Source organism: Salvelinus sp. IW2-2015, linkage group LG20 (assembly GCF_002910315.2).
Source record: "Salvelinus sp. IW2-2015 linkage group LG20, ASM291031v2, whole genome shotgun sequence".
Classification (NCBI taxonomy): Eukaryota; Metazoa; Chordata; class Actinopteri; order Salmoniformes; family Salmonidae; genus Salvelinus; species Salvelinus sp. IW2-2015.
Window position 1 is genome coordinate 75,730,946 of NC_036860.1, and position 20,846 is coordinate 75,751,791.

General features: G+C 45.7%; 1 protein-coding gene across 1 annotated transcript; it reads left to right on the forward strand.

Moving 5' to 3' along the window:
* The first annotated feature begins 2,614 nt into the window (after nt 1-2,614).
* LOC111980106 (myosin-10-like) lies at nt 2,615-20,610 on the forward strand. Its single transcript, XM_024010770.3, is given in 31 exon segments — nt 2,615-2,627; nt 3,611-3,729; nt 3,879-4,031; nt 4,163-4,336; nt 4,431-4,604; nt 5,412-5,526; nt 10,424-10,617; nt 11,624-11,745; nt 12,043-12,112; nt 12,347-12,507; nt 12,663-12,771; nt 12,933-13,064; nt 13,445-13,651; nt 13,809-13,946; nt 14,053-14,176; nt 14,269-14,440; nt 15,102-15,459; nt 15,611-15,817; nt 15,903-16,007; nt 16,588-16,740; nt 16,891-17,139; nt 17,273-17,485; nt 17,664-17,750; nt 17,753-17,878; nt 18,013-18,174; nt 18,286-18,414; nt 18,538-18,750; nt 18,952-19,160; nt 19,448-19,556; nt 20,087-20,259; nt 20,398-20,610. Coding segments are annotated over 30 exon segments (4,776 nt in total). The 5' UTR covers nt 2,615-2,627; nt 3,611-3,648; the 3' UTR covers nt 20,555-20,610.
* The last annotated feature ends 236 nt before the right edge of the window (nt 20,611-20,846 follow it).

The window sequence follows — 20,846 nt, forward strand, 5'->3', positions numbered from 1 at the left end:
AAGAGAGAGGAGGAGAGTCGTCTTCCATATGCAAATAGCTGGGTAGATAGTTTAAGAGTATGGATATCAGGTCCTCTTCGTTTTTGTGGCCCTGGCGAATTCGGCCTGGGACTTCTCCGGGCTAGCAGATCTGGATAAAGATTGTTCAAGGCCTTATACGCTAGGATGCATTAAACAGATAGCGGACCTAATGAATATAGTTCTGACGAAGGATTGGTACGCTGAGGTGGCACCAATAGAGTGGAGGCGTGATGTGCATTGATAGAAGGTGTTCATGAAACTGTTGTGCGACTTAACAGGGTTTGTTGGATAAATGAAGGGATTCCATTTGTCCACTTTTGTTAGCCTAGAGCGCTTGACAAGTAATAGAGTCTTCCTGATCTCGTCTCCTAGAGGAGATGGTGTTATTGGTTGATTGCAGGACTTTACGTCGCTTGGCTTGTCTTTTGCATTTAGGCAAAAAATTTCCAGCCTGGTATGAGTTAGTTGCAGGCTGTAATATTATATATAGAAAGCACATTGGAGTTGTTTATATGAGTGCTTTGTTTGTTGAAGGACAAAAGTTTGTTGGGAAGTGCAATAAGGTGTTTGTTTTGTTTTTCATGAGATAGTAATCTCATTGCTTGAACTTCCACATTACGCAGCCTTAAGTTATTGTCAGAGAAAAGAGAGAAAATTGGTTTGTTTACGTGCATGCCTGTTAAGATTTCTTGAAATTGTTATGATGGCACGCTCATGAATTGCTGCCCTTTGAATAGTACGTAGAAAGGTTCATTGTTTGTTTGCTGGTTGTCCGTGTGTTGTCGTGAGTTGAACACGAGCTATGTAGTTTTATGCTTACTTGAGATAGACTCGTTAGTAAGGAGTGGATACATCACAGTTTTCTTAGAGGTTGTCATAGGCAAGAGGGCTTTCAACTTCTGGTGCACAGTTCACTGGAACCTTTTTAGATAATCTTGCATCTATCAGAGTGAGATTAAATTAGTCCTCTCTTAGCTATAGGGAGACTAGAATAATTGTGGGCCGATTCGGGAGTTTTTATTCTGTTAGTTTCGAAGGTTTGGGTTGTTCCGGAATGATAGAAATATATAGGACAAGTTTATGTTTATTTGTTACCGTATGTCTTTCAAATGTATTAGAAATGAGGGAAATTCGCTTCCTTGGGTCATATTGCAAAGACAAACGAATCAACCAATCTCTAGCTTTTTTATTACCTTGCCGAATTTTGCATAACTTTCCTGCAGACCTCCATACATCCGTGTGCTAGATCTAAATGGCTGAGTAGTTTGTTTCATTGGGAGGGAGTCTGAAACAAGATTATAGATATACACAATTTCTCACGTACGGATCATCGTTTCACGGGCCATAGTATATCCGGCTGGTTAGAAATTACCATTAGTGTCTTAGAGAGTGGAAAACGATAAGCCAGTTACTCGTCTGCCAAAGTCGACCGAAAAAGAATCCTGTAGACGGCTTGGCTGTGATGGTAATATAATTTACCTAGTGATATGAGGATGTACAGTAAGTCTATCCACTACTTCATGGGTGAGGCACTCTGGCATTTTAGAGAGAGTGGCAATCATGATATTTCAGAACGCGTGACGAGCAATTTCTCGGACTGCAAGCTATGAAACAACTTCTCGATGCTACACTAACTTTATCTGCAGACTAGAAGCTGCGACTCTTTGCAAAACCCCAATCCCGACTTACACTTGTCGGCGCACGGCCAGTCTCCATTCTTGTAGAGATTAGCGAGCAGGGTTTCTGGGATAGGGTTTTGGGCAGGAAAAGTGTTTCTTGTTTTTGCTAATAACTGCATTGTAGGCTTCGGGTTCCAAATACAGAATTGTTATTGCCCAATAAGGGTTTGACCTTCTTTGAGCTTTTGATGAAGGACCCTTGACACACTTGGTTTTAGGGGTTTGCAGGGGAATGGGGATAACCATAGGCATTGCAGAGTTGTCTGAGTAATACAATTGGTGTTGGATCTGTGGTTCCTAAGATCGCTTAACCGGTCACGACAGTTTGGGAATGAGACCCCAAAACACAGTTAGCGCGCCCACGTTGAACGGAGGGTCAGTAATTCTACGTATTGAGAGTACTCTGCATGGCATTCACGGTGCACGCTCACTCAAGTAAGTTGCGCAGACGGGTTTCTGGTTCGGGAAGGTTTGGGGATAGCCAGCAGATATATGAGATATATAGAGAGTCGCTGTGGGTGAACGTTAGTGCTAATTGCCAAGAGATATACTCGCGCATTGCATTTGTGAAAGTCAGCGATTTGTTCCATGTAGGCTAATGCTACTCGTTGTATTTAGATACACGAACGTAGGTGTGCTTCTCTTGATACTTTATCAGTGTTTCAGTGGGTTTATAAATATGTTTTTGGTTATTGTTTAGCGTCTAGTGTCCATACTAATGCTTTTAGTTCAGAGGTGTTCAGAGTTATGGTAGCAGTCCCGATGTTTAACCGCTGACACAGAACTTTGATGGTACATAAAGCACAATGACAGTAAGCTTCACATATGCATTATGACGTTTTGGCTATTCCGCAATGGTGGTGCTTTTTTCTTAGTAAACTCTTCACGTAAACGTGGAGGAGTTGTCGTCCATGCCTGAGAACACAGGTAATGCTATACCCTCAGAGGCCATACATAATCCAACCAACACTCCAGGACTTTGAAATCATCCAGCTTAAGTTTGACCATTTCTCACCACACAGCTGGAAATACATTGTCCCAGTTTACAGTGAGCTTACTCTCTGGGCTGCAAGTCTTCAACATTGATCATCCTCCCACAATATGCTGCTCAGTCTCAAAAACAGTCCACTCACTTGGTCCACATAACTTACTGCAGAACAGCTTCATTAAAATTCTGCTGTAATCAGTATTGGGTCTTAGTGTGAGTCAGCTGGAATCACAACACTAGCAGAGTAGAGTCATCCTTCACCGTTGTGGCTGAGACAAGGATAGCAAAGCGTCAGCAGCTCCAGATGTCTGTCCTTAGTACAGTATGAAGTCTGGCAGCACAGAGACACTTCACTGAACAGAGGTCAGATTCCTCAGAACCCCTGCAGTGAGAGTGTCTTGGCTGGAGCTCTTTGTCCGGTTTTTGTTAATATAAAAACATGCAGGCACATTGTAGCCATCCATGTCAGGTATGTTATACCCCGGGGCTTATGCTGCGTGTCTGTATTTTACTTCAGAAGGAGATGGCTAGTAGGAATAAATGTGTCATTTTTCATTTCTTTCTGGCACGTTGCTCTGCATTAATGGTCAGTTTATAACGGTAAGCCATGAGGTTTGGTTGTCATTAGGGAAATGGATGTGTCTCTGCTGAGATTTATCCTTGGTGATTTTAACTGATGAATCATACATCAGACTGTGGCCATATCCTTGGGTAGCTGGGGTGAAATGAAGCGGTAGTGCTTTACTGAGGTCTTTCATTACATATTCCTGTCTGACATTTCCCCAACTGTTTTGAATTGAGACTGGTTAGGCTGCATACAAAGCTCTCTACTTGTACTGTGTAGAAGGCTCTGTCTGTGCCCATCTCCAGGTTGCAACACTGATGGGTCACTAGTAACCCAATGTCCTGTCTCTCCTCCCAGTGGCTCAGAAGCTGTGCCACCTGCTGGGGCTGAATGTGATGGAGTTTACCAGGGCTATTCTGTCCCCCCGCATCAAAGTGGGCCGAGACTACGTCCAGAAGGCCCAGACCAAAGAACAGGTAGGAGCTGTTCTCCAGTTGTCATTAGTTGTACACTCCTGTTTATGAATTCACTAACACTGATCTATGCAGGTCCATGAAGTTGGCCTAAGCAGAAACAGATGGTACCCAGCAGACTGTCGTCTATCTCTCTCTGGTTTTCTCCTCAGGCTGACTTTGCAGTGGAAGCCCTGGCCAAGGCCACATATGAGCGTCTGTTCCGCTGGCTCGTCCACCGCATCAATAAGGCCCTGGACAGGACCAAGAGACAGGGAGCCTCCTTCATCGGCATCCTGGACATCGCTGGCTTTGAGATCTTTGAGGTAAATTTATTTTCAAGATTATTAATCTCTTGTTGCAGACATATAATCATGTCCAAGAGGGACTGTCTTGTCTTATTGATCTGTAATACTCATCTCTCACATCTCTTTCTCTCCCCATATCCCTCCTCTAGCTGAACTCATTTGAGCAGATGTGCATCAACTACACCAACGAGAAGCTGCAGCAGCTGTTCAACCACACCATGTTCATCCTGGAGCAGGAGGAGTACCAGAGGGAGGGCATCGAGTGGAGCTTCATCGACTTCGGCCTGGACCTGCAGCCCTGCATYGACCTCATTGAGAGACCGGTCAGCTTTTCATCTTTACACATATAGGTGTATTTTACTCAAGATTATGTCTGAGGAACTTCATCAGATTATTCTCCTTTCTCTCTGTCTGCAGACCAAYCCTCCAGGAGTTCTGGCCCTGTTGGATGAAGAGTGCTGGTTCCCYAAGGCCACTGATAAGACATTTGTAGACAAGGTGCTCCAGGAGCAGGGCACCCACCCCAAGTTCCAGAAACCCCGGCAGCTGAAGGACAAAGCCGACTTCTGCATCATTCACTACGCTGGCAGGGTACGTCCACACAGAGCCTGGGTCTCAATACACTGAAATGACTTCCTCTCCTCTGCTCGTCCTCTCATATTGTATCATTGATTGGTGAAAACAAGGCAACTCTGCCATATGAGCTCCCTTTTTCTGGTGAGAGCCTCATTCGTTCGAAGAAACTGATTTGCCATTGACATTTTTGTGGCTTTGCCTGGTTAGGGGTTGCAGTGTTGGAAAGATGAAGCAGTGTTTTTGAAATTAGAATTATTGTTCAGCTCCATAATGTCTTGAGAAACATGTTTTCTTTCTGAATGACGTGTAACCAGTCAATGTTAAAGTGCTGCCTTTGAGGCAGCGGACATGTCTCCACTAAAGCTCTAGTTAACAGGTAATTGCCTTAGCACAAAAGCCCAGTTGTGCTCCCAATCTCCACATCTGGTTCACRTTGGTGTGAGACCGATTTTACACTGTTACGTAWTCAAGRATTTTTCAACTTTCACCTCAGTGTGGTCTCCCATCTGKAGARGGCCTGTGTAYATTSCAGGCCAGACTCCACATGAAATAAAGTTYATATCATCTTCATCCATTTTCTTATTAAATTWGTCACACAARGTTCAGATGTACATTTTGTYCACAGCACCAGTAGTCCTCATGCATGTTAAGACTTAATAAATAGGTTTTGTTTACAGMGCATAAACTCATTTTCTCTTGACCAGGTATCTATTTAATTTGATCAGACATGAAAGTCAGTGAGACAAGATAAAAGGAAGCTATTTAACACTATGTACCGGTACATATAGCCTGTTTAGCTTAAGTCTGTCTGTCTCTCCTCAGGTGGACTACAAGGCTGACGAGTGGCTAATGAAGAACATGGACCCTCTGAACGACAACGTGGCCACGCTGCTCAACCAGTCCACTGACAAGTTTGTGTCTGAGCTCTGGAAGGACGGTGAGTCCCCCATACTCTCTTCCTGTTTGGACCATGTAGTTGTCACTTTGTTTGAGTCTTGGTTGTTCAGTGACAGTATTGAAGAATCCCCTTAAAACCTGGAACTTAGGACTGACTATGGTGGGAGTATTTGTACGCGCTCTCATCCATTAGACTTCTTGTCTGGTTCATATTCAACTGCTTGCTTCTCTGTGATGAGTTTTGTCAGCCAAAACATTGTGCATTTGTGAGGTAACCTGAAATATCCGCTCGTAAATCTCCTTCCGATCTTTTATTTTCCCATTTGGCACATCCACTTGTTTTAAAAGCGATTGAGTTTCATTATGAGTCATTGGACATCTACAATGTATACAGAAACAACTAATAGAAAGGAAAGGACTGAATTGCTTTGTTTTTGTGCATGGAATATTCTACTAGACCAGTAACAGCAATATGTCTCTGTCATTTACAATGTACATAACTAATCATTGTTTGTGTGAGTGTCTATGCGGTAACATAATAAGAATAAATCTGTATCTGCATGGATGTTTATGTAAAGCTGAGTTGTCCTTCACATCCTCCCCTCTCTCTGTTTCTGAGCTATAGACATTCAGACCTTTCAGAGAGCCTCTTTCTATGATAAGGCCTCTGATCTCCTTGAGCCTCCAGGTGAATGCACACGTCGCTGCTGCTCTGTAGGGTTCTTCCTGCTCGCTCACGGCTGCACTCTGCACCCTTAGATGCACCCACCGCCTCTAGGCTTTGCATGACCCGTAATGCATTGTTGCTAACCAAGACAGTACCTTTCAGCGATGCTTGTTTGTCTGGCGCCATTCTGTCTCAGTCAAATCTCAGGTCAGATAGTTTATTTGAGATACCTGCACAAGGAAGCACCAGGATTGTTATAATTTGTTTGGAAAAGCCATCGTAGGTAGGACCATGAAGAATACTAGCATGGAGACATCTGCCAGTGTGGAGTAAATGTATGAGAAAAAGCCTGGACATTGCCAGGGCCATGGCTGTTTAATGTATTCAACACTCACCTGTAAACTGACGTCGGTAAGGCTTGGAGTTGACTGGGGAGTGATGGATAGAGACCGACTTCCTCCACCACCTCTTTTTTTTAGGATATTTTAGCTACAGATCACACTGAMTTTGCTGGAATTCATAATCCCTTTGGCATGGGCTAAGCCTGTTTTTTGAGGGTACATTTTTTAGCAACCTTAACCTGCATGCCAGATCACTGATCTGATTTCCATAATCTTTTATTTAAAAAKAYAGATTGTGAAATGAAGCTTYGCTWAAATATCACCYTGTAGATATCRGTGAAGCTGATGTGGAATGACAATGATTGAAGRAGAAAAGATTCATCAGTCAGTGTCACTTAACCTTCGCACACACTCCTTAAACTTCTGCCACCCTTGGTTATTGAAGTAAATCAGAGCAGTCACTAAGAGAGTTAAGGGGAGAATATGATTCAAAGAGTTGTAATGATTCAGCACTGTTCCTGTTCCAATCAGTTGTCAGTCTTGACCATTGCCCTATGGTTAGAAGCCTGGTTCTGTCACGCACTGACCTTAGAGATCCTTTTTATGTCTCTATTTTGGTTGGTCAGGGCGTGAGTTTGGGTGGGCATTCTATGTCTGGTGTTCTATGTTGTCCTTGTTTTGTATTTCTATGTGTTTGGCCTGGTATGGTTCCCAATCAGAGGCAGCTGTCTATCGTTGTCTCTGATTGAGAACCATACTTAGGTAGCCTGTTCCCACCTGTGTTTGTGAGTAGTTGTTTTCTGTTTTGTGTGTCGTCACCTTACAGAACTGTTCGTTTGTCATTTTTGTTGTTTTGTTCAGTGTTCAGTTTATTGATTAAAATATGAACACTTACCACGCTGCACCTTGGTCCTCTTCTCCTTCTCCCGACGACGTTCGTTACAGGTTCTGGTTCTCCAAACGGATCAGGGCCCTTTTCATCTGATGACCTTATCCTTTGACCATCTATAAAGAATGTGTATGCATATGTCCAGATCCTTTCATAATAAGGCAAATGAAGCTTACCATGCTAATGAAGCGTACCATGCCAATGAAGCTTACCATGCCAATGAAGCTTACCATGCCAATGAAGCTTACCATGCTAATGAAGCTTACCATGCCACATTTAAGGACAGCCGACTACACTGTGAAACCATGGTTTCCTAATAAGCCTCTAAAATCACATCAAAGAGGCATGATGTGTCCCTACCAAGGGAAATACTGACTGACCCCAACAGAGGATTTCTGAAAGATATTTCAGTACAGTATATAGATTCAGTAGTATAGCTCTGATTTATAGCCCATTGCAGCACTGTCTGTATATGTTCACCCTCGTTCACCAAACAGGTCAATTTCAGCTCAGCTGTGTACCTCATGGAAGGAGAGATGGCAATTACATGTGTTCATAATTGGAATTGGTGGATGAAAGATATATTACTTTAGGGTTTTGTTGTGCTCTTTGTGACATATCCTTCTCTCTGAATACAGAAAGTAATTTATGTATTCAGTGTTTGCTCTAGAGTATGATAATTCACACTTATCCTTCGGTAGCAGTATTTCTCCTTTTATGTTTTTGTTAAATCAAATGCATTAGATTGTGTCATTTAATAACATTGAGACACCCAGTAGGTGTTCCATTTCCATCTAGTTCTTGTTTTGAAAATTATATCGCTTCTTACCTATACAGTGCCTTTGGAAAGTATTCAGACCCCTTGACTTCAAGCCTTATTCTAAAATTGATTATTTATTTTTTTAAATTCTCAGCAATCTACACACAATACCTCATAATGACAAAGTAAAAACTGTTTTTTTGATATTTATTAAAAATAGAAAACATAATTTTTTAAACTTAAGTATTCAGACCCTTTGCTAAGAGACTCGAAATTGAGCTCAGGTGCATCCTGTTTCTCTTTGATATGTTTCTACAACTTGGACAGAGTCCACCTGTGGTAAATTAAATTGATTGGACATGATTTGGAAAGGCACACACCTGTCTATATAAGGTCCCACAAATGACAGTGCATCTCAGAGCAAAAATCAAGCCATGAGGTCGAAGGAATTATATGTAGAGCTCCGAGACAGAATTGTGTCGACACAGATCTGGTGAAAGGTACAAAAAAATTCTGCAGCATTGAAGGTCCCCAAGAACACAGTGGCCTCCATCATTCTTAAATGGAAGAAGTTTGGAACCACCAAGACTCTTCCTAGAGCTGGCTGCCTGGGCAAACTCAGCAATTGGTGGGAGAGGGCCTTGGTAAGGGAGGTGACCAAGAACCCAATGGTCACTCTGATAGAGATCTAGAGTACCTCTGTGGATATGGGAGAACCTTACAGAAGGACAATCATCTCTAAAGCACTCCACCAATCAGGCCTTTATGGTAGAGTGGCGAGACAGAAGCCACTCCTCAGTATAAGGTACATGACAGGCCGCTTGGAGTTTGCCAAAAGCCACCTATAGACTCTCAGACCATGAGAAAAAAGATTATCTGGTTTGATGTAACCAAGATTCATCTCTTTGACCTGAATGCCAAGCGTCACATCTGGAGGAAACCTGGCACCATCCCTACGGTGAAGCATGGTGGTGGCAACATCATGCTGTGTGGATGTTTTTCAGTGGAAGGATCGAGGCAAAGATGAACGGCGCAAAGTACAGAGAGATTCTTAATGAAAACCTGCTCCAGAGTGCTCAGGACTTCAGACTGGGGCAAAGGTTCACCTTCCAACAGGACAACGACCTAAGCACACAGCCAAGACAACGCAGGAGTGGCTTTGGGACAGGTCTCTGAATGTCCTTGAGTGGCCCAGCCAGAGCCCGGACTTGAACCCGATCTAACATCTCTGGAGAGACCTGAAAATAGCTGTGCAGCAATGCTCCCCATCCAACCTGACAGAGCTTGGGAGGATCTGCAGAGAAGAATGTGAGAAACTCCCCAAATACGGGTGTGCCAAGCTTGTAGCTTCATACCCAAGAAGACTCGAGGCTGTAATTGCTGCCAAAGGTGCTTCAGCAAAGTACTGAGTAAAGGGTCTGAATACTTATGTAAATGTGATATTTCAGTTTTTTTTTAAATATAAATTAGCAAACATTTCTAAAAACCAGTTTTTGCTTTGTTATTATGGGGTATTGTGTGTAGATTGATGAGGGGGGGAAAACTATGTAATACATTTTAGATTAAGGCTGTAAAGTCAAGGGGTCTGAATACTTTCCAAAGGCACTATATTAGTAATACTCTGAGGAATGCCTTTTTAGCCTGGAGGTTGTTTTGTCTGTCCTAAATRGAGACAGCCAACTGGTCTCTAAATGAAGGTGAGCTGACACACACCACATTGAATAGTAATGTCTCTTCCCTTCCGTTCCCCTTGATCTCTGCAAAGAACATTGCCTCATATATTGATGCTATCTGAATATGCAAACAAGATGGTATTGTTGATCTTTTTTCTCTGTATTCCATGGCAAGAACAACCACTGAGCTAGCTAGTCTAATTACATTCAAATAAAACCAATTGATTGCAGTTTATGTAACGGTGGGGGTGGAAAGGTCAAATAAAATGGCTGTGCTGTTCTTGGAAAAACAGCTGTATTATGAACATGTTTTGAGTTAAGTTGGATTAGGTTTTGCAATAGCTTGGTTCAGTCTTGTTTCCTTTGTCTGCTTTTAATGAACATGTAGTCATGCTAGGGCCAACCGCCCATCCCACCCACTCTGGCTGTCAGTCATGTTGTTTACATGTTGTTGCGCTTAGAAGCCCTCATCTGTCCTGGTCATGCCTCTAGTMCTTTGCTGYTTGATTATACAGTATATATGTTYAGTTCACGCACCAGTCACCCCTCTACCAGCGTCTACCCATCTAACTCTGCCCTTSWCTCCTSTCCCTCTTTCTTCTGTCAGTGGACCGTATCGTGGGTCTGGACCAGGTAGCAGGGATGAACGAGACGGCCTTCGGCGCAGCCTATAAGACCAAGAAGGGCATGTTCCGTACGGTGGGCCAGCTCTACAAGGAGTCTCTCACCAAGCTCATGGCCACGCTGAGGAACACCAACCCCAATTTTGTCCGCTGCATCATCCCCAACCACGAGAAGAGGGTGAGCAATGAGCAGCACACTAACCTCCCCCTTTCACTGACCACCAGTCCCTCCCCCCTCTGCCCACTGTAGCCCAGACTACAGCCCCTCCACAACCATCCACCAGAACCCCTGTAGCCCAGACTACAGCCCCTCCACAACCATCCACCAGAACCCCTGTAGCCCAGACTGCAGCCCCTCCACCACCCACCAGAACCACTGTAGCCCAGACTACAGCCCCTCCACAACCATCCACCAGAACCCCTGCAGCCCAGACTACAGCCCCTCCATAAACATCCACCAGAACCCCTGTAGCCCAGACTGCAGCCCCTCCACCACCCACCAGAACCACTGTAGCCCATACTACAGCCCCTCCACAACCATCCACCAGAACCCCTGTAGCCCATACTACAGCCCCCACACCAGCCATCAGAACCCCTGTAGCCCAGACTACAGCCCCCACACCAGCCATCAGAACCACGGTAGCCCAGACTACAGCCCCCACACCACCCACCAGAACCCCTGGAGACACACTCTGCTACCAGGCCTCAGTGGGCCCTCTGCCTCCATATACAACAGCTCAGATGGAAGGCTGGAAATGAAACAATAGCAGAGTGGAGAGTTATGGGCGATGTGGGCCTGTTAAGTGTTCCCTAGTCTAAATCCCCTGGAATAGATGAGACACGCTTGTTTCTGCAGCGCAACCACAAATGACTGTCATAAATGGATGGTATGGATGGAGAAGAGGATATAAACACCGGTTGTTTTGGTGTGAATGTATTCAAGGAGTTAGTCTAGTCCCTATGCAATCCTAATTGTATAATGGCATTTTGCATATTATTACACAAATATATTTGAAGTAACATTGTTTCCCTATAAAACATTTTCTGGATGAAATTTTAAAAGCTGAATGAACAGTAACAGCATTTAGTTGCTATTAGTTTAGAATAATCTTCATTACATGAAGTTTGGTACTGTACTGTACCTCYCCCAAACCTCTCATCTCAAAGCCCCTCCCTCCCTACAGGCTGGTAAGCTAGACCCCCACCTGGTTCTGGACCAGCTGAGGTGTAATGGTGTTCTGGAGGGGATCCGTATCTGCAGACAGGGCTTCCCCAACCGTATCRTYTTCCAGGAGTTCAGACAGAGGTACTGTACTCACTGTACACGCACCTCATACRGMCTATTTATKTATTTCAACCCAATTGATAAGTTCYTGTGTTTACTTTTGAGAGATAGATTATAGAGGACAAAGTGGCATTGSYTTCCCATTGCCCTGGGTGTTGTGCTTTGATTATCTCATGGAGCTGTTCTATTTCTGAACAGTGAGGCTTCTGTAAGATCTGAGGCCTCTCACGTCTCTCCTCACACCCTGGTCCTAGTCAACATGGAGGTGTGGTGTAATGACCCAGGGCCTTTACACATTCATGTCCACTCTGTTGCCAGGTATGAGATCCTCACCCCCAACGCCATCCCCAAGGGCTTCATGGATGGCAAACAAGCCTGTGAGAGAATGGTGAGGATTTGTGTGTCACTATTTTACTGTGTTTAGCACATTGAATACTTGGGAGAGGCTCTTTGTCCTTTTACAAGCTAGAGCACGGTAAGCATGTTMAATGTATATCGACTTCATAAACATCCATGACATGATTTTTCCTTAGTATTTATAGGGCATCACTTAAATTACACTGTTTATTATGATTTKGCCTTCCTTCCCTGGATTTAAATCTATGACCCATTTTCACTCCAGATCCGAGCCTTGGAGTTGGATCCTAACCTGTTCAGGATTGGKCAGAGTAAGRTSTTCTTCAGGGCTGGAGTGCTGGCTCACCTGGAGGAGGAGAGAGACATGAAGATCACTGACRTCATCATCTACTTCCAGTCTGTCTGCCGGGGATACCTGGCCCGCAAGTGAGTTCTATATATGCAATGGCCTTACCTTTCCTCAATTCCTTCCTTTCGTGACCACTACAACACTTCTTAGGACAGAAAGATGCCACAGATATGTTTCCTTTGACCTTCTTGGTCAGTATGTCTGACCATGTMTCCCCTCTCTCTCCTGACAGGGCGTTTGCTAAGAAGCAGCAGCAACTGAATTGTCTGAAGGTGCTTCAGAGGAACTGTTCTGCCTACCTGAAGCTGAAGCATTGGCAGTGGTGGAGACTCTTTACCAAGGTGGGCATGTCTCCATTACAGTACACTATATCTACTGTGTATGGCTAATCTGTCTTTGTAACACCAGCATTGTCAAGTCTCTCTATATAGCTATATGATAAGGCTCCTAGTCATCTACTTTTGAAYAGTGGCTGACCCCAGGTCTGTGTTCTGTCCCCCAGGTGAAGCCCCTGCTGCAGGTGACCAGGCAGGAGGAGGAGATGCAGGCCAAGGATGATGAGCTTGTCAAGGTGAAGGAGAAGCAGACCAAGGTGGAGGTAGAACTGGTGGAGATGGAGAGAAAGCACTCACAGGTCAGTGTCCAGTCCACACCAACTATAGTAGACTACACTCTTAGAAAACAAGGTGCTATCTAGAATGTAAAATGGTTATTTGGCTGTTCCCATAGGATAACCCTTTGAATAACCCTTTTTGGTTCCAGGTAGAACACTTTTGAGTTCCATGTAGAACCCTTTCCACAGAGGGATCTACCTGGAACCCAAAATAGTTCTACCTGAAACCAAAAAGGGTTCTACCTGAAATCAAAAAGGGTTCTACCTGAAACCAAAAAGGGTTCTACCTACCTTTTGGAACACGTTTTTCTAAGAGTGTAGACCCTAAGGATCATCCCTTTATGAACTTCAATTCCGCATTGTACCATTCATTCCATTATGCCCATGTTTGCATTGTGTAGCTGATTGAGGAGAAGAACATCCTAGCGGAGCAGCTGCAGGCCGAGACGGAGCTGTTTGCCGAGGCTGAGGAGATGAGAGCCCGTCTGGCCGCTAAGAAGCAGGAGCTGGARGAGATCCTTCATGACCTGGAGTCTAGAGTGGAGGAGGAGGAGGAGAGAACCCAGGGCCTGCAAAGTGAGAAGAAGAAGATGCAGTCTCACATCCAGGTACTGATGAGACATGGAGACTGCAGAGTGGAAGCTTGAGAAGATTGAACATGGAAGTGGTTGCACGTGTTTTATGACAGAAAATATATTTTCTGTGAACCCAAAACATTTCTACCAGTTACCTTCTTAATAAATGCTGTGATTTTTCTTCTTCCAGGACCTGGAAGAGCAGTTGGATGAGGAGGAGGCTGCCAGGCAGAAGCTGCAGCTGGAGAAGGTGACAGCCGAGGCCAAGATGAAGAAATTTGAGGAGGACATCTTGCTCCTGGAGGACCAGAAYTCCAAGTTCCTRAAGGTGAGTGGARATGAAAGGCAGTCTAGGGTTGAGAAATATYGGACCTTACTAACATTATGCTGCTGTACTTTACTATAAACAACCTGACTCCTCTTTCCCTCTTCAGGAGAAGAAGCTCCTGGATGACCGTGTGAATGAGATGATGTCCCAGCTGACTGAGGAGGAGGAGAAGGCCAAGAACCTGGGCAAGACAAAGAACAAGCAGGAGGTKATGATGGTGGACCTGGAAGGTAGGTGTCCTCTTACCTACAAGGTCTCACTAGTTATAGGTAGTGAGTCCAGACACTTTAACACCATYYGTCTCCTTCCCTTCTCCCTTYAGAGCGTTTGAAGAAGGAGGAGAAGACTCGTCAGGAGCTGGAGAAGGCCAAGAGGAAGCTGGATGGAGAGACCACAGACCTGCAGGACCAGATAGCTGAGCTGCAGGCCCAGATAGAGGAGCTCAGGGTGCAGCTGGCCAAGAAGGAGGAGGAGCTACAGGCTATACAGGCCAGGTGAGACAGACAGACGGACGGACGGACTGACGGATGGATGCCACCTGGAGATGTAGTTCAGCTGTCTTTTGCCATTTGGAAGGTGTTTGACAGCGAGGAAGTCTGATTCTCTGACTGTCTTAGACTGAAGTAATTATCACATAGCTGTGTAGCGCCGTCATCAAATTCCCTCCTATTTTAATTGTCTCAACACCTGTCTTTTATATGCCATATTTAACAATGGTAGGTCTACAGTTTGCCAGACTTGCACCGGTAATCTTGTAATCTGACTATTAAAACCCKATGAGCATTTACCATTTTTATGCCCTCTCGTCATGATACGGTGCTGACCAGACCACCCAGCAGTCCATTCAGCAGATCTCACTGGGTTGGAATGTGTAAATGTTGGCCCGTCTAGTCTGTGTTGATCACTGGCCATTAAAAACACTCTGCTCTTTCAGGACCAACTCACATACTCGATGGTAGTGACAGAAACAAGGTATCTGTGTTTATTTCAGGATATATTGTCTGAATCTGCCACCCAGTCGAAAATACATGCATAGCAACTTAGTTCAACTGTCCTACCATAGGCCTGACTATTTGGGGTCCTTTGCACTTGTACGACAACTTGTACGACAAGTTTGCATCCTAATAAAGAATTTAAAATGTGTGTGTGTGTCAGGGGAGACGAGGAGGTGACCCAGAAGAACAACGCCCTGAAGCAGGTACGGGAGCTACAGGCCCAGTTGGCAGAGCTGCAGGAAGACCTGGAATCAGAGAAGGTCTCYAGGAACAARGCTGAGAAGCTCAAGAGAGATCTGAGTGAGGAGCTGGAGGCCTTAAAGACTGAGCTGGAGGACACCCTGGACACCACCGCAGCCCAGCAGGAGCTCAGGACCAAGCGTGAGCAGGAGGTGACRGAGCTGAAGAAGGCCATCGACGAKGAGACCAAGAACCACGAGGCYCAGATCCAGGAGATGAGACAGAGACACTCCACGGCCCTGGAGGAGCTGTCTGAGCAGCTAGAGCAGACCAAAAGGGTGGGTGGCTTCACAACAACCGCATGGTCATGTTTAGTCAGAGAAAATGTTTCACTTGGATGAGGTAGTGGAGGTAGTACTTCCTCTGTTTTAAATGTTTTGTGTTGTCTGAGCATGATTCCTATTGTAATATCTCTTGGTCTGTGTCCAGTTCAAGGTCAACCTGGAGAAGAACAAGCAGARCACAGAGAGTGCCAACAAGGAGCTGGTCAGTGAGGTAAAGGGGCTGCAGCAGGCCAAGACGGAGTCAGAACACAAGAAGAAGAAGCTGGAGGCCCAACTCCAGGAGTTCATGGCCCGGGTCACAGAGGGAGAGAAGGGCAAGGGAGAGCTGGCCGACCGCTCCCACAAACTACAGGTGAGAGAGGGCCATTTGCAGCACACACACACGTTATSCTCTGCWGGTGATGGTCTCTCAACTGTGCTGTTTGCTGTGTGTGCAGACGGAGCTGGATARTGTGTCTGCTCTGCTGGAAGATGCAGAGAGGAAGGGAATCAAGCTGGTTAAAGACACCACTGTCCTGGAGRGYGCTTTGCAGGACACACAGGTGAGCTAGACTGGACAACCTCTCAACGGAGAGGAATACATCATGTTTATCTTAAAGGCCCAGTGCAGACAAAATCTTGTTTTCCTGTCTTTTATATCATATTGTACAACAGCTGATGAAACTAACACTGAACAAATTTGATCAGTGTTATTTCCTGATAGTTGCATAAATTGTATTTTCAACCAGCAAGTCCTTCTAATCAGCAGGTTTGCATGCGTGGGAGTTTCGGCTTTCCATGGTGACATCGCCATGCGGTAAACTGATTAATAGACCAATAATAAAGAGGGATCCAAACCTATCTGCCAATAGCATCTAGTTTTCAGTTTCCCCCTCCCCACTCCCAGACAGTCCTAGTGAAATTGCTGCTTGAAAAATATTTTTTTGCTAAAAGCTATTTTTGCCCATTTTAATGGAAATCTATTACAATAAAGTACTTAACTGTTACCTAAAAATGATTTGATATAAAAACTGCTGTATTGGGCATTTTACATTAAGAGGAGGTGGCATTCTGTTTCCATGTCAATGTCTCATCTTTGGGATATGGGATGGTATCTGTGTCTCTCTCTGTCTGTGTGTGTAGGAGCTTCTCCAGGAAGAGACGCGTCAGAAGCTGAACATGAGCAGTCGTATCCGCCAGCTGGAGGAGGAGAAGAGCACCCTGCAGGAGCAGCAGGAGGAGGAYGAGGTGGCGYGCAGAAACCTGGAGAAACAGCTGTGCACACTGCAGGCCCAGGTCAGCACAGCGCCTTACAGCTTAAGTGTATCTATTCAAATAATATTTCACATTAACTGCAACACAGATGATATCACCATAACAAGCTACCACCTACTGTAGCCATCCTTCAGTGAGCATCATATCATTATAAACGTTATGTATGTGTAGCTGTTTGAGACCAAGAAGAAGCTGGAGGATGACGTGGGGATGGTGGAGGGTCTGGAGGAGGTGAAGARGAAGCTGCAGAAGGACATGGAGCTGGCCACCCTGAGRYTGGAGGAGAAGGGCATCGCCTTTGAGAAGATGGAGAAGACCAAGACCCGCCTGCAGCAGGAGCTGGACGACCTCATGGTGGATCTGGACCACCAGAGAACCATCGTCTCCAACCTGGAGAAGAAGCAGAAGAAGTTTGACCAGGTTTGACTGATCACTCTAAGCCATCCATAATGGTAGCTAAATTGGCTTGGTCTTAGAGCACAGTATGGAATGGCGTTGTGTGGATAGATGGTGGACATTTTCCCTCTAAGTCAGTTTTTACCCTGTGTTGTAGTTGCTGGCTGAGGAGAAGAACATCTCTGCACGCTACGCTGAGGAGAGGGACAAGGCTGAGGCAGAGGCCAGGGAGAAGGAGACCAAGTCCCTGTCTCTGGCCCGGGCTCTGGATGAGGCTCTGGAGGCCAAGGAGGAGTTTGAGAGACTCAACAAGCAGCTGAGGAGTGAGATGGAGGACCTAATGAGCTCCAAGGACGACGTGGGCAAGAACGTGAGTGTTGCACTGAATACCGGTGTTTTGTTCAGCTGAGGGCAGAACGGTTTGCTTCTGTTGTTTTCAGATGGACTGCTCTGCATCCTACAGAAATAAATTAGGTTAACCCTAAACTTTAAAAGCCAGTTCATTCCAAATAGCATCACCTCAAAGTATCTTCTCTACCACCGTCCAGGTCCATGAGTTGGAGAAGTCCAAGAGGACTCTGGATCAGCAGCTGGAGGAGATGAGGACTCAGCTGGAGGAGCTGGAGGACGAGCTGACCAGGCCACGGAGGAYGCCAAGCTGCGTYTGGAGGTCAACATGCAGGCCATGAAAGCCCAGTACGAGAGAGACCTGCAGGGGCGAGACGACCAGAACGACGAGAAGAAAAGGGCGCTTGTCAAACAGGTGCATAGAGGACACATCACTTCCATACAAACAAGAATTGTGTGAAAAAATTCCAGGAACAATAKGTTGTCATACTCTCAGAGAATGTACACCACCCCCTTCCCCTCTGACCTGGTCTGTCCTGGTCTCCTCAGGTGCGTGAGATGGAGGCAGAGCTGGAGGATGAGAGGAAGCAGAGAGCCCTGGCCGTGGCTGCTAAGAAGAAGCTGGAGATGGACCTGATGGACATGGTGGGACAGATAGAGGGCGCCAACAAGGCCCGTGACGARGCCATCAAGCAGCTACGCAAATTGCAGGTAATAAACTCACACYGTCTGTAGAACAGACAAGACAAATAAAAATAAATTAAGAAATATATTTTTTTATTTGGGTCAATAATGGGATTCGATCTCCACTTTCTCCCTCAGTCCCAGATGAAAGACTACCAGAGGGAGTTGGAGGACGCCCGGGCCTCTCGGGACGAGATATTCTCCCAATCCAAGGAGAACGAGAAGAAGCTGAAGAGCCTGGAGGCCGAGGTTCTCCAGCTKCATGAGGTACAGTGGGCTGTAGCATTGCTCCTGTCATAACTCTGTGTTTTGGTCTGCTATTTCCTGTAGTCTAGACTGGCTCGTCTTACTGTGAGAAATGGTGACCTGTGTTTGACCTCTGCCCTGTAGGACCTGGCGGCGTCAGAGAGGGCGCGGCGCCACGCAGAGCAGGAACGGGATGAGCTAGCGGATGAGATCTCCAACAGCACCTCGGGCAAGTCTGCCTTGATGGATGAGAAAAGGAGGCTGGAGGCTCGCATTGCTCAGCTGGAGGAGGAACTAGAGGAGGAACAGGGCAACATGGAGCTGCTCAATGACCGCTTCCGCAAGACCACCATGCAGGTATGAGCCAGGAGGAAACCTTTTCAGGATGGAGACTTGATCATTGTAATCATATTACCCTTGTTCSTCTGACTTTTAGGGAACAATCCATTATTCAGGCCCTACCATAAAAAGTACTCTTATCTCTCTCTCACTTTCCCCTCTCTCCTTCATTCCCTGTTTTCCTCTCTCCACCTCTCTCTTCCCCCTCTCCTCCCCCAGGTGGACACCCTGACCCTGGAGCTTGTGGCAGAGCGCAGCTTGGCCCAGAAGAGTGAGAATGCGCGCCAGCAGCTGGAGAGGCAGAACAAGGACTTGCGGGCCAAGCTGGGYGAGCTGGAGGGCTCCGTGAAGAGCCGGTTCAAGGCCTCCATCACCGCCCTGGAGGCCAAGATACTGCAGCTGGAGGAGCAGCTGGAGCAGGAGGCTAAGTGAGAAACACAGCAACTCTCTTATTACATCTCCATACCTTATTAGACAGGGTGAAATAGGAGACCAAGACTCAGGAGGAGTTCATGAGGGTTTTAGAACAAGCTCAGCCCGTTGGAAGAGAGGTTCTTGAATGTGATCTAAATGTTAATGTGATCAATGTAATGAGACAAAAGCAATCTTGTAAAAGAGTTGTACTTGAAGATCTATGACTGACAGCCTTTGTTACAGTGCGGTTCCTGTGGTGCTCTAACTGTCCTATGACCTCATTCTTCTGTCCTCCTATCAGGGAGCGAGCAGCGGCCAATAAGCTTGTGAGACGGACAGAGAAGAAGCTGAAGGAGGTGTGCATGCAGGTGGAGGACGAGCGCCGCCATTCCGACCAGTACAAGGAACAGGTGAGGAGCTTGTCATGGATGTTTGGACGTTCCAGATCTTAAAGCTACAATATGTAACTTATTGGGAGACTTAACCAAATTAACATAGAAATTTGAGTTATAGATATTTAATTCTCATTGAAAACAAGTCTAAGAAGCGATAGATCTGTTCTATGTGCTCTATTTCAATGCTTTCCGTTCTTAAGTTTAGTTTTTGCGTCTTTTACTTTCGGTTTTGTACAACAGCTGAAAATATATAGATTTTTGGTTATGGATTCTCTACACAATGACTGCTTGTTTTCACACGAACAAAACTAATTCTGCATAGTGCATTTTTAAGATGTACACAGCTAAAGAAGGAATTCTATCCAATTCAGTACAACTTGCAAAGGTGGGACAGGATTGGATAGGTGTGAAGATTTAGGATTGGAGTCTTTCCTACAGTAGGTTATTTCCAGTAACCATTGGACCACAGGACTGCTGAGTATTGTAAGTATTAGTATTGACTGTTCATCATTGTTGATGTCTGTTGTGACTCCTTGCTGAGTCAGATGGAGAAGGCCAGCTCTCGCATGAAGCAGCTGAAGAGACAGCTTGAGGAGGCTGAGGAGGAGGCCACACGTGCCAACGCCTACCGCAGGAAGCTGCAGAGGGAGCTGGATGATGCCACTGAGGCCAGCGAAGGTCTCAGCCGTGAGGTCAACACACTCAAGAGCCGCCTCAGGTATTTAGAGCCCCACACACACACGAACACAAACTCTAAGATTATATTTTTCACACAAACAGTTGTGTATATTGGCCAAATTGTGGTCCTCGTTACTAATACCTCTCCACCTCTCCTGGCCCCCTCTGTCCCCTGCAGGCGTGGAGGCCCCATCAGTTTCTCCTCCAGCCGCTCGGGCAGGCGTCAGCTGCAGGTGGAGGGAACATCGCTCGACCTCCTATCCGACGACGAGGTGGAAAACAAGCCCACRGACGCCAATGCCAACGAGACRCCAGCRGCTCCCCAACCAGAGTAGAAGCTCTCCCTCCAGCCCACACGCAGCATGGCCTCYGCCCCCACAAMCCTTACCCCTGTCCTCCTAACCCCAGACACCAGCAGTGGACCCCACTACTCTGCCTTACCCCTCTATGGCAAGCTGCAGGGCCAAGCAAATCCATAATCTCCTCCATATGAATATACTGCACATCAAGCCTTGRATTCGTTTTTAACATCAATTGCAGATAAAAGTGCATTTAAATTGCATAGGAGTCTGAGTGTGCATAAGCACTCGAAAACAAATAACAGGAAAACAAATAATTATGTTAAGC